The following is a 14,041-nucleotide window of genomic DNA, read 5'->3' as shown; positions in this document are numbered from 1 at the left end:
GCAAAAATGTTCCTAAACTAGCATTGAATGTTTGGAACACATACATGTTAATATATTATGTTTCGGACAATAATGTTTCATAAAAATAATATGTATGAATGTAAACATATATAAATTTACAAATTTACGAGTACACATATATATGTTGTGTATAGAGAAAGAAATAGAGATGGAAACCGGGAGGGTTGACGAAAGATATCAACATAACAAAGCGAGAGAATCAAAAGAGAGCAACTTCTGTGAAACTGCTTGTATGTTATTTCGGAAAACTGTTTTATGTGTTCATTTGTTTTGGCTACGCGATTGGCATGTTAATAGGGTTTCGCCAAAAATTTGATATGCTTAAGTCAAAATATTATTTAATTTGAATATTAAAATTAATATTCGAGTAAATAGAATAGACATTCGGAACCAAGAGAATAGACATTAAAAAAAAAAAACAGAATGGGTTTCTGCCTTGAGAGCAGCAGTTTAAGTACGTGTGGACATGTGTCTTTTATCATTTTGGCATTATGGGTACATTTTTTTTGGTTCGTCAAAAGAAATCGGAACGTACGATGAGTAAGTCAAGTATTAAGTTAGTGAGTAAAAGCGGGCATTAAGTTCGAGTTTTCGAGCAAAAATCGAATCTCTAAAAGCATAATAACATAAACTTTTTTGGCAAATTGTATTATAACTTAGTGGGGAATGATCCAAAGCAAGGCATATTAATCCAGGTAAAGTCATGCAATCAGGTGACTAATATCGACATTCATCTTGTCAAAGGCTTTGTTTACGTTTAGTAGATTTGTTTACATTCTTTGTTTACATATATATTGCTTTTATTTACATTGTGTTATTAGTATGGGATTAATTTTACGAAACTTTTTGCCTACTTGTTAGAAACTGGGGAGAGAATAAAAGAATTTTCTTAAAAAACTCTTTTATTTATATATATGTATATATATATATATATATATATATATATATATATATATATATATATATATATATATATATATATATATATATATATATATATATATATATATATATATATATATATATATATATATAATATATATATATATATATATATATATATATATATATATATATATATATATATATATATATATATATATATATATAAATATAAATATATATATATATATATATATATATATATATATATATATTATATATATATATATATATATATATATATATATATATATATATATATATATATATATATATATATATACATATATATATATATGTATACATATATATATATATGTATATATATATATATGTATATATATATATTTTTCACAAAAACGTAAAACCGAATTCAAAGTGCGCAAAATTACAATTCGGGAACAGCTCAAAGAATCACAATATGACGGAGGCATAAGGCAAATAAATGTTGAAGAATGTATTGCTAAACTGAAACACTATGGTTCGAGTGTACGAATTGAGGCATTAAAGAGTCTAAGAGATGCAATAGCAATAAATCATGGGATCCCTATGAAGTTCAAAGAGCTTATATGGAAAAGGTCATCATATGCCTACGAGATGGATCAAATGGTTTTCTGGAATCCCCAACGGGTATAAAATAATGTATAACAATGTAACCACCAATAAAACAAAAGCTTTCTCATAGGAACCGGTAAAACCTTATGTTCATCTTTGGAATGGCTGCAATCCCGAAAAGAGGAAATGAAGATGCAAATACAACAAACAGCACCGCCACCAATTATTTTAAAAACAATCCTATTTAAATGATTGCTCGTGCAAAGCCCAAGGGTGGTAGCTGGGGTCTTCCTAAAATAATATATATAATGGGTACTTGAGGTACCCATTCACAACTAACGCAAGCTATGTAAGAATTAAAGCGGACATCTTACTCATTTACGAGAGCGGTGGTTTTGGGATCCAGAGATCAATTGTGTATATATCCCGAGGTATTGCGAGAACAGGGCAATTCAAATAAAACGCAGATCGATTTGTCGATTGCGAGTCGAAAAAAGAACTTGTGCCTTTCATCATCGTGTGGAATCGCGCAAAGATGATATGGATTTAATGGACATTGAAGACTTGGTTAAAGTAGGTAGAAACTCAAAATGTGTCCATATTATGGAGCCAAAGAATTGATTGAAGATGCAGACAATGTATTTATGTCCTATAACTATTCATTGGACACATCTGCACGGAAAGCAAATAGAATTGAACTGAGCAATACCTCATAATATCGGAAAGATAAATAATAAATAATTTTTATGATTTTTTATAATTTTTAATGGATTCTAACGCTTGTCTGAAACGTTTGATCTCAAATATTTTCAAAAAATCATAATTTTTTCAGATTGAATTTAGCATTTTTTCGACAAAACTTAAATAATTTGTACCATTTTATGAATTCTTAAACAGTTTTTAACCAATTTGAAACAAAAAATTTAACATTCCCTATTACAAAAATGAATAAAACATGTTATAAAAAATTGAATGAAAAGAACTTCCTGTGTAGTTAAAATGAAGAACATCGTTGGGAGTACATCTTCCGGAAGTTCTTTTAAAGTTGTGCCTTCCAAATTTTTTGATGGGTAACTCTGCACTTCTGCCACATAGGATCAGCAATAATTTTTTATGAAATAGCGCAATGCCTCATGCAAACGATCTGTTCCTGGTGTAATACAATTGCTACCGAATCGTTCGTGTTCTCTCACTTCACCTAGGCTCTGTGCTAATCGTTCCAAAGTTCAGCTTCCTTGGCTGAACGAAAATGTCTACTACGCTGTTGATTATTTTTTGCACGAGGGGCCACGCCGTCAATGGCCATAAAGAATAATTTCCGTGGTTTAATTAAAAAAACAACTTGTCAATATAGTTGAATATGTCCTTCAACATATCCTCCTGTTATGTTGAGATGGATGTTTGTATCATCGAAATGGGAGCAATTGTGAATAATGCCATTCATATCCAAATAAAGATTATCAAAATCGGGAACCTAAATAGAATACACAAGAAGCTCATAATTATTTCCTCCAACTTGTTACATGTCACTCCACACTTACGCATTGTTCCCAGGCCAATTCACTGAGACAAGGATACCGTTCGCTTATGTAGCGGAAAAATTTCGCCCCATTTTTTGTTGTTGGTTTGTATTGATGTCTGCCTTAGGCATATTAATGGTCTTTGATATTTAACTTCAAATAACTTTTTGTTCTTTGTAATAAACAATTGTTGGCTGAAAACAACACTACGCATACACAAAATGTCAACTTAAGTCATCTGCCATTTTAGTTTGACATTATAATTATCATGGGGGTACACACGTTTGCTCGTGACTTTACCTTTAATTAATATGCCTTGGATCCAAAGCAACAATTGAAAAAGTTTATTTTCTTTAAAATGAATTACACTAGTTTACACTGAAAATGTACACTTGATGAGAGTCGACTTTTGTATTTTGATCTGCTGAATTCGAAAAAATATTTAAAAATTTTTTATGGAACAGTTTTTGAAATATCCCGTTATTTTAAGTTTTTTGCTCTTTTTTCACTAAACAAATTATATTTCGAGTTAGAAAAGTTAGAAAAGGGTACACACGTTTGCTCGTGACTTTACCTTTAATTAATATGCCTTGGATCCAAAGCAACAATTGAAAAAGTTTATTTTCTTTAAAATGAATTACACTAGTTTACACTGAAAATGTACACTTGATGAGAGTCGACTTTTGTATTTTGATCTGCTGAATTCGAAAAAATATTTAAAAATTTTTTATGGAACAGTTTTTGAAATATCCCGTTATTTTAAGTTTTTTGCTCTTTTTTCACTAAACAAATTATATTTCGAGTTAGAAAAGTCCGATTATATTATTTTATACTTTTCTGGAGGAAAAGGTCCATTGTAAAATACGATTTTTTCGAAAAGTTGGTCTTTTCGCATCGATGAACCACTTAGCTTATCACAGATCCAATTACAAGCGATTATTCGTCATCTTTATACCTTTCATTTAAGTAGCAACAACGATATAATCGGACATTTCTAACACGAGATATAATTTCTTTAAGAATGAACTTCTGCTCGGCTTGGAGGGCTGAGTTCAAGTTTTGAATGAATAAAATTACAAGTCGGTGTTGCAATTTTATCTATAACTAGGTTTGTGATTGATGAATGAACTTCTGCTCGGTTTGATGGAGGTCTGAGTTCACATCCTGAATAATGTCTTATGAAGATTTGAGTAGGTCGTCGGTCGGTCGGGTTTGATTCTGGTTTTTGGTGACTAGAATCCTGAACTAGGCTAATTTGCGGATGATGTATGGACGAATGCCGGCTATCATCGCATAAAGTTGACGATGTGATGTCTTCTAGATCACGATGTCGATTGGACTTTACTTTGTTGACAGTTGAAGTCAGAACTGCGAGTTTCTGCTGTGAGAAATTTTTTATAGGCAAAGTCGTAGGTCGTGGTAGGACGGTGATATTTGTGGACTGTATATTTTGTTTGGTTTGTAGAGTGGACTGTATTTTATTTTCGGATGAGTTAGGTTGAAATGTGGACTGTATAATTGTATTGGGAAATGTGGCCTGGGTTTCCCTAAGTCGATAAAGAGGTCCAGGAACCAATTGGATTGAGTTGTCGAAGAGGTCTGATGATTTTATATATGTAGTTTGTACTATGGGTCGATCTTCAGTGCTTGGAATTTGGTTTGGATGTGATCTTGGTAAAAGAAATTCGTTTTGAGGTACGTAGGAAATTTTGGAGTTGAAATTTTGTGAAGTCTGGAACGGTTTTGATTGTATAATTGATTTTATATTTTTCGAAAATGTTTTGTATTGATTGAAAGTCTTCCAATATTTTACCCTGAGTTGCTTTGGGTTTATTGGATTTGCATTTTGCTGAATGAGGTCTTGACATTTGTCTAATTCAGATTGTATTTGAAACCATAAGTCTTCTGAATGATGTAGAAGAAATTCTAAGGTCGCGATGTGATAATCGATTTGACTGCTGTCGTCGGTTTCTACAAGATCAATTAAATCATCACATAAATTATGAAATTTTTGTACGACATCCATTTTTATTTGTATTGTTCAGAATAATTCGAAATTGGAATTTTATGAGGTCGAAAAAATGTCCCCGCAAGTAGTCAAAAAATGTAAAATCTGGCAACTCTCATTGAAGATACACCAGAAATAAGGAGAGCCAAGTTTGATGTAGCAAGGAGAGAATGTCACTTTTATTCACATCACATAAACTTCTCTAGAAGTTTTGTGTACTATTGGTTGTGTACTTACTGCTTGCTTTGTTTTTTTTTTTTTTTTTACTTGCGTGATATAGATTTCGTTGTTGCTGCTTTGATGTCGATGATGACGGTTGTTGTTGATGACGCCACTGGTATTTGATCGTTGATGCACGATGACTTGTTTTTGCAGGTCCCAGTATTTTTTGCACAATATGATTGTTTTTGTAAAAATGTCCAAAAGTTTTGCACTGAATTTGTTTTTGACGATTTTGGCCTTTAAAATGATTTACCGTTAGGAATACAGTTTTGCTTGACAAAGGCTTCACTTTTTGAAAAACAAACTTCTTTTTTTGTCACTGGATACAGTAATTTGATTTTAAAAGAGTTTGATTTTTGTTTTTCACTTTTATATGTCACTCAGTCAAAATTAAGTCAATTTTCCAAGAAAATTTGAATTACCTTTTTTTGAGTTTTCACGCACAAAAAGTTTTTAATATTTTCCAAAATTTTATTAAAAGTCATAAGCGCCCAAGACTTATTAAAGTCACGTTGTTTTCTTTTTGGAAATTTTGAAATAATTACAATGTGAATTAGGTCACTTTTTGTTTTAGCTAAACAAAAAATGTCCAAAAATTGCCACAAGTTGATTGGTAAAAATATTTGCTTGATTTTGAAAGTTTTGAAGATATGAAAATTAAAATTGTATTTAAATATTTTTCTCTACAAATGTCACTTATGTAGTTTTGCGTTTTGACACGAATAAAAAATAAAATTTCAAAATGTCCACTTTTCCACAAAAGTCACTAGATTCTTTTGGTTAAAATAAATATACTTTTCGATTAGGTTTTGAAAATAATTTTTACAAAAAAAAAGGAGTTTTGATTACTTTAATCACTTTTTTATCCATAGGTCACTGTTCACTTTTAATTTTTTGTTTGTTTTTGATATCAAAAAGATAATTGAACGTTTTTAATAAATTTTATTTTCCATTAAAAACACACTGATCCGGCTCGAAGGACCAAATGTTTAGTGGGGGCGTAAATTCCCACTAAATTTATATGGGGTTTTTGAGTGTATTTTGAGGTCGATATAGAGCTTTCTATTTTTCACTAAAAGTTTTGAGGTCGACTTTGACCTCTAAAAATGTCACTGATGTTCGTCCGATTTTACCACACTTTGCCTTGAATAATTAACACTTTTATGTTTGTTTTGTATTTAAAATGTTTTATTTATAATTTCACTATAGATGTACAAGTTTATTCATTTTAGTTTAATTATTATATTTCATAAAAATAGTTCACTTTAGGTTGGTTGTAATGTCATTTTCTTTTGTTTTCTATATTAATAACTATTTATTTTATGATTGATCGTTTTGTTGCAATGACGCGACCGGTTTAACGAGTTGACGACTACTGATCTGTTGCATGCATTAGTTCTCACTCCTATGCGTTGGAAAACAACAACAACAAAAGGGTCATACCGTTACCCTATGATTGCAGGCAAATGATTAGTTGAGAATGCAAAAAGAAGGTGCCAAAAAATGAAGAGGTCGTTGATTTGAATGTCATATGAATTATTGGAAGTATGAATTGTATATTAGGGTGGGTCGTGCTTTTGTTAGTAAAAAATTGAATATGTAAAATATTGAAAAGAAATACAATAGACATTGAAATAGAAAACAAATGAATGTTAAATAATCAAAACAAGACGATTTTAACTAATTCAAAACAAATTAAGGAAAAAATTTTATAATTTGAAACTTTGCAATTTTCTTTGGAAAAATTCATGGTTTAATGTCGTTCGACATTAAACACTTTAATAACACACATTTCGAAGTTTCATCGTAAGAAATTAATTTAGTAATATATAAATTTATAAATTAAAAAATGGTGTTCGGTCGGAGTAGGGATTGAACCCAGGACCCTTTGCAAGGCGGACATGCTAACCTTGCTCCACGTGGCCAACAAATGTATGTTTCTGTTGAATAATGTTTTGTTTGCATCCGCTCGTGGGCGCTGCAAACTATGCTATATAAATGTAATTATATAACCATAATTGTCTATTGTGACTATTTATAAAAGCTACGTAGCCCTGTGGATAGTGTGTTGGCTTACAAACTGTATGGTCCTCGGTTCGATTCTCGGTCCAGACGAAAGTTAAAATTTAACAAATTTAAGTAAATAATTTCTTCAGCATTGTTTGTATTGCAGAAAAATATCCTAAGAACTAAAAAATATCGAGGAAGTGAGAAAAATGTGAAGGAATGTGCAATTAGGCAGAAACACATTTTTTGAGCACAATCTTCTCTGAGAGAAAATTATTCCAAGCATATAATATTTTTGGGTTCAAAATTCTTCCAAACATATAATATGTACACATAAAACAAACATAATAATGTTTCGGCAATATCCAATAATAAATATATGTGCTTCCTGCAAAATATGTTTGGAACATATGTTAGAGAAGCAATTTTTTTGAGGGTGTATATAATAATGACAAATATATATGAAAAATCTATTTTGTTTAATGATTCAAAATAAACAATAAACAAGTAAGGAAAGTCTAAAGTCGGGCGGGGCCGACTATATTATACCCTGCACCACTTTGTAGACCTAAATTTTCGATACCATATCATATCCGTCAAATGTGATGGGGGCTAGGTTAGGTTAGGTTAGGTTATGTGGCAGCCCGATGTATCAGGCTCACTTAGACTATTCAGTCCATTGTGATACCACAGTGGTGAACTTCTCTCTTATCACTGAGTGCTGCCCGATTCCATGTTAAGCTCAATGACAAGGGACCTCCTTTTTATAGCCGAGTCCGAACGGCGTTCCAAATTGCAGTGAAACCAATTGGAGAAGCTTTGAAACCCTCAGAAATGTCACCAGCATTACTGAGGTGGGATAATCCACCGCTGAAAAACTTTTTGGTGTTCGGTCGTTGCAGGAATCGAACCCACGACCTTGTGTATGCAAGGCGGGCATGCTAACCATTGATTGAAGTCGGCACTAGGGTGGAACACAATGTTAGTAAAAACAAGTATATACGGCCGTAAGTTCGGCCAGGCCGAAGCTTATGTACCCTCCATCATGGATTGCGTAGAAACTTCTGCTAAACACTGACATCCACAATCGAATTACTTAAGTTGCGGTAACGCTTGCCGATGGCAAGGTATCTTAAAACTTCCCAACACCATCTTCTAAATTGTATGTAAGTCCATACGTGGTATATATTAAATCAAAAAAGATCGATCCAATACGTATATAATTCAGTTTGAAAAAGTAGACATAACATTTTGACAAAATTTTCTACGGAAATAAAATTTTAACAAAATTTCCTATAGAAATAAAATTTTCACAAAATTTTCTATAGAAATAAACTTTTGACTTATTATTTTTGGCTCGAGTGGCAACCATGATCATGAACCGAATAAAATTTGAACAAAATTTTGTATAGAAATAAAATTTTGACAATGATGAAAATTTTATTATGAACCGAATAAAATTTTAACAAATTTTTCTCTAGAAATAAAATTTTGACAAAATTTTCTATAGAAATAAAATTTTGACAAAATTTTCTATAGAAATAAAATTTTGGTAGACTATTTTTGGCTCTAGTGGCAACCATGATTATGAACCGATATGGACCAATTTTTGTGTGATTGGACCAATTTTGGTATGGTTGTTAGCGACCATATACTAACACCACGTTCCTAATTTGAAGCGGATCGGATGAATTTTGCTCCTCCAAGAGGCTCCGGAGGTCAAATCTGGAGAACGTTTTATATGGGGGCTATATATAATTATGGACCGATATGGACCAATTCTTGCACGCTTGTTAAAGATCATATACTAACACCATGTTCCAAATTACAACCGGATTGGATGAAATTTTCTTCTCTTGGAGACTTCGCAAGCCAAATCTGGGGATCGGTTTATATGGGGGCTATATATAATTAAGAATCGATGTGGACCAATTTTTGGTTGTTAGAGACCATATACCAATATCATGTACCAAATTTCAGGCGGATCGGATGAAATTTGCTTCTCTTTGAGGCTCCGGAACCCAAATCTGGGGATCGGTTTATATGGGCGCTATATATAATTAAGGACCGATATGGACCAATTTTTGCATGGTTGTTAGAGACCATATACCAACATCATGTACCAAATTTCAGCCGGATCGGATGAAATTTTCTTCTCTTTGAGGCTCCGCAAGCCAAATCTGGGGATCGGTTTATATGGGGGCTATATATAATTATGGACCGATGTGGAACAATTTTTGCATGGTTGTTAGAGACCATATGCCAACACCATGTACCAAATTTCAGCCGGATCGGATGAAATATGCTTCTCTTAGAGGCTCCGGAAGCCAAATCTGGGGATCGTTTTATATGGGGGCTATATATAATTATGGACCGATGTGGACCAATTTTTGCATGGTTGTTAGAGACCGTATACCAACACCATGTACCAAATTTCAGCCGCATCGGATGAAATTTGGTTCTGTTTTAGGCTCCGCAAGCCAAATCTGGGAATCGGTTTATATGGGGGCTATATATAATTATGGACCGATGTGGACCAATTTTTGCATGGTTGTTAGAGACCATATACCAACACCATGTACCAAATTTCAGCCGGATCGGATGAAATATGCTTCTGTTAGAGGCTCCACAAGCCAAATCTGAGGGTCCCTTTATATGGGGGCTATACGTAAAAGTGGACCAATATGGCCCATTTTCAATACCATCCGACCTACATTGATAACAACTACTTGTGCCAAGTTTCAAGTCGATAGCTTGTTTCAACAGACGGACGGACGGACGGACGGACGGACATGCTTAGATCGACTCAGAATCTCACCACGACCCAGAATATATATACTTTATGGGGTCTTAGAGCAATATTTCGATGTGTTACAAACGGAATGACAAAGTTAATATACCCCCATCCTATGATGGAGGGTATAAAAATATGGGAAACATTTAAATCTGAAGCAATTTTAAGGAAACTTCGCAAAAGTTTATTTATGATATATATGTATTATATGTATCATAAATATATGTATTAGAAGTTTAGGAAAATTAGTCATTGTTTAAGCAGTGGCGATTTTACAAGGAAAATGTTGGTATTTAGACCATTTTTGTCGAAATCAGAAAAACATATATATGGGAGCTATATCTAAATCTGAACCGATTTGAACAATTTGGCACGCATAGCAACAATGCTAATTCTACTCCCTGTGCAAAATTTCAACTAAATCGGAGTTAAAAATTGGCCTCTGTGGTCATATGAGTGTAAATCGGGCGAAAGCTATATATGGGAGATATATCTAAATCTGAACCGATTTCAACCAAATTTGGCACGCATAGCTACAATGCTAAGTCTACTCCCTGTGCAAAATTTCAATTAAATCGGAGTAAAAGATTGGCCACTGTGGTCATATGAGTTTAAATCGGGCGAACGATATATATGGGAGCTATATCTAAATCTGAACCGATTTCAATAAAACTTGGCACACTTGATTACACTACTAATTGTACTCCTAGGAGCCACCGTGGTGCAATGGTTAGCATGCCCGCCTTGCATACACAAGGTCGTGGGTTCGATTCCTGCTACGACCGAACACCAAAAAGTTTTTCAGCGGTGGATTATCCCACCTCAGTAATGCTGGTGACATTTCTGAGGGTTTCAAAGCTTCTCTAAGTGGTTTCACTGGAATGTGGAACGACGTTCGGACTCGGCTATAAAAAGGAGGTCCCTTGTCATTGAGCTTAACATGGAATCGGGCAGCACTCAGTGATAAGAGAGAAGTTCACCATTGTGGTATCACAATGGACTGAATAGTCTAAGTGAACCTGATACCTCGGGCTGCCACATAACCTAAACCTAAACCTAAACCTAGTGCAAAATTTCAACAAAATTGGGGTAAAACTCTGGCTTCTGGGACCGTATTAGTCCATATCGGGCGATATGGATAGGAATCTATTCTGAGCCAAAACACATACTTGTGGCAAATTTGAAGTCGATTGGACTAAAACTGCGACCTAGACTTTGATTACAAAAATGTGTTCACGGACAGACGGACATGGCTATATCGACTCAGGAGCCCACCCTGAGCATTTTTGCCAAAGACACCATGCAAAGACTTTGAGATTATAACAAGATGTCCAAATTGCCTCTTGTTCTTGATTAGATAAAAGTGCACGACTTTAAGTTCACACACGTTCGTTATCTATTTTGCTTGTTGGAAGGTTTCTTTGCAACATTTTCTCCAATTCCTCTTTAAAATTGTATTCGTAACAATCATGTGTCTAAATAGCTGTGTTCGGGGGACCAATAATGTATAATAATTTGTGACTCTAAAATTTTTCGTTTAGACAAAAACACGAACAAAAAGAGATAAAAAAACAACAATTGACAAATAAAGAAGTTAAAAGAGGGAAACATTTTGAATTGGCCGCTACTACGGGCGTGTTTCCAAAATTAAAACTGTAAAGTAAAAATTCCTATTTTCTCAGAAAACCTGTAGAAAACTTAACGTAGAAAGAACACCAGGGAGCATAATAGACATATCTTAATGATTTAATGACTTAAGGTGGGTATTAAGTTCCAGTAAAATTGCCATTTTTATTGTCATATAATTATAAATAAACCATATTAGTCATTATGTCTTATATGGCAATGTAATTTGTAAAGATACGGTACCAATAAATACTCAACAAAATAAAAATAAACACAATTTACTTGAAGTAATTTCTTTTGGCATAAATGTTGAATGAAAAGAGTGCAGAAACAGGCCTATTAATCAAATTGAAAATACTTAATTTTCTTTTCTTTTTTAGATTCGTAACATCATACCCATTTTTTCCAACTCTCTCATACATGTATGAACCTAAACTCATGAGCCTATTAGAAAAAAGGGGAAGAATTTAGACATCTTGGGAAATCAGATAATCTTTGACACCATGTGTCTATCTCGTCTCCTTCTGGGTGTTGCAAACATATGCACTAACTTATAATACCCTGTTCCACAGTGGGGCGCAGGGTATAAAAAGAGACATTGACTCTTTGGAATACATTGTAGTATTCGTATAGTATTGTTTTCTTCTTTATTGTTGTGTATTTCATATGGTGTACGATTTTAACTAGATAAATATTAATACTTCATATAAAGAAGTTATATTAACCAATTTAAAGTCATGCTACTTTGTAGCGTCATGTCTTTTAGATTAAGTTATGTGACAGCCCGATGTATCAGGCTCACTTAGACTATTCAGTCTATTGTGATACCACAGTGGTGAACTTCTCTCTTATCACTGAGTGCTGCCCGATTCCATGTTAAGCTCAATGACAAGGGACCTCCTTTTTATAGCCGAGTCCGAACGGCGTTCCACATTCCAGTGAAACCACTTAGACAAGCTTTGAAACCCTCAGAAATGTCACCAACATTACTGAGGTGGGATAATCCACCGCTGAAAAACTTTTTGGTGTTCGGTCGTAGCAGGAATCGAACCCACGACCTTGTGTATGCAAGGCGGGCTTGCTAACCATTGCACCACGGTGGCTCCCTCGTTTAGAGTAAGATATTCCTTTTGAAATATGGATAATCTGTTTTCACAAAACACTGGGCACCGTGCTATGAAGTGTTCTATATGTATTTCCGTTCAAGTCAATATCTCCTGCTCTCTAAATACATATTTTACTATTAGCCAATTCGTGTCGTCCTTTAAATAATATTCCGATAGCAAATGATTGAGGTATTTATATATTTGTAATTCGCTTGTTTGCTTTCTCCGAATATTAGTGGGAAGATTATTTATACTTATCTTATTAACTAACTCCGTTGTAAAGATATTCCAGTTTTCACGAGTAATAGGGTATCCAGGCCATAACATATTCGTACTTATAACTAGTGATTTAATTTCGTTCAGCCAGAAGACTTCCTTTATAAATAGCAGTTTTGTAAGTTAATTTGGTAGTCTATTCGTGTTGTAGATAAATAGTATTTTTTCAATAAATCGTAAATGAAGTTTTAAAGTTTGTAAACTTCTTGGGAAATTAGCAAACTCAAAGATAAAAAAATCATATATAACACAAAAACGAAAAAAAAATAATTAAATAAAAAACAAAAAGGAAAAAACTAATAGTATATAAGAGTAATGAAATGAAATTATATATGAATTTTTATATGCATGGTATAATTATATTTGAATTTATAACTCAACAAAATTTAAAACAAAAGCATTTATAACAAAAATAACAACAACAATGTGTAATAAAATTTTTTGTAAGGTCCCTATTTAATTTTCAATTAAATTTTAGTTTATTGGTGTAATCCATTTCAAAAATCAGTGTTGGTAACGAAAAGAAAACAGTCATCGGCTAGACGATTAGTGTGATTTTATCGTGAGATCGATTATAATTGACAGAACAGGTTTGGATGATTGAGTTATGTTCTTGGAGAGGCTCTTTTCCGTTTTGGTGGAGCTGAAGATAAGAGGTGAACGAAAACCGATTCGGCACTTGAACACGTGTGTGAACCAATAAAAAAACAATACTTATACTTATAATTCAATTCCCAGCAAATAAATCGCAACTAAATCTGCAATTTTATTAACCACTATAATCCTAAATGGTGAAGTCGGCATCTTATTGTTCATCTGATCGCTGCGAAAAGGATTGTTAATGACAAAGATAAACGAAGTCTCAGATGGGTTGTGCTGTTCGCGGTGGTCGTGGCCTACGTGGCTGAGGTCTTCTAATCATCCACTCAGCCTCTTAATTCTCTGCCGCTGCGTTGGATACCCA

General features: G+C 33.3%; 1 protein-coding gene across 1 annotated transcript in view; it reads left to right on the top strand.

The window, feature by feature from the left end:
• Mcm5 (Minichromosome maintenance 5) overlaps positions 1–1,770 on the top strand; it is a 9,116-nt gene extending 7,346 nt beyond the window's left edge. Inside the window, 3 exon segments of the mRNA XM_075299764.1 lie at positions 1,369–1,420; positions 1,465–1,593; positions 1,649–1,770. Of these exon segments, the coding sequence (XP_075155879.1) occupies positions 1,369–1,420; positions 1,465–1,593; positions 1,649–1,770 (303 nt within the window).
• The last annotated feature ends 12,271 nt before the right edge of the window (positions 1,771–14,041 follow it).

The sequence above is a fragment of the Haematobia irritans genome, chromosome 1, assembly GCF_050003625.1.
Source record: "Haematobia irritans isolate KBUSLIRL chromosome 1, ASM5000362v1, whole genome shotgun sequence".
In the NCBI taxonomy this organism is placed as follows: domain Eukaryota; kingdom Metazoa; phylum Arthropoda; class Insecta; order Diptera; family Muscidae; genus Haematobia; species Haematobia irritans.
This window is presented reverse-complemented; position numbering and strand designations above follow the sequence as displayed.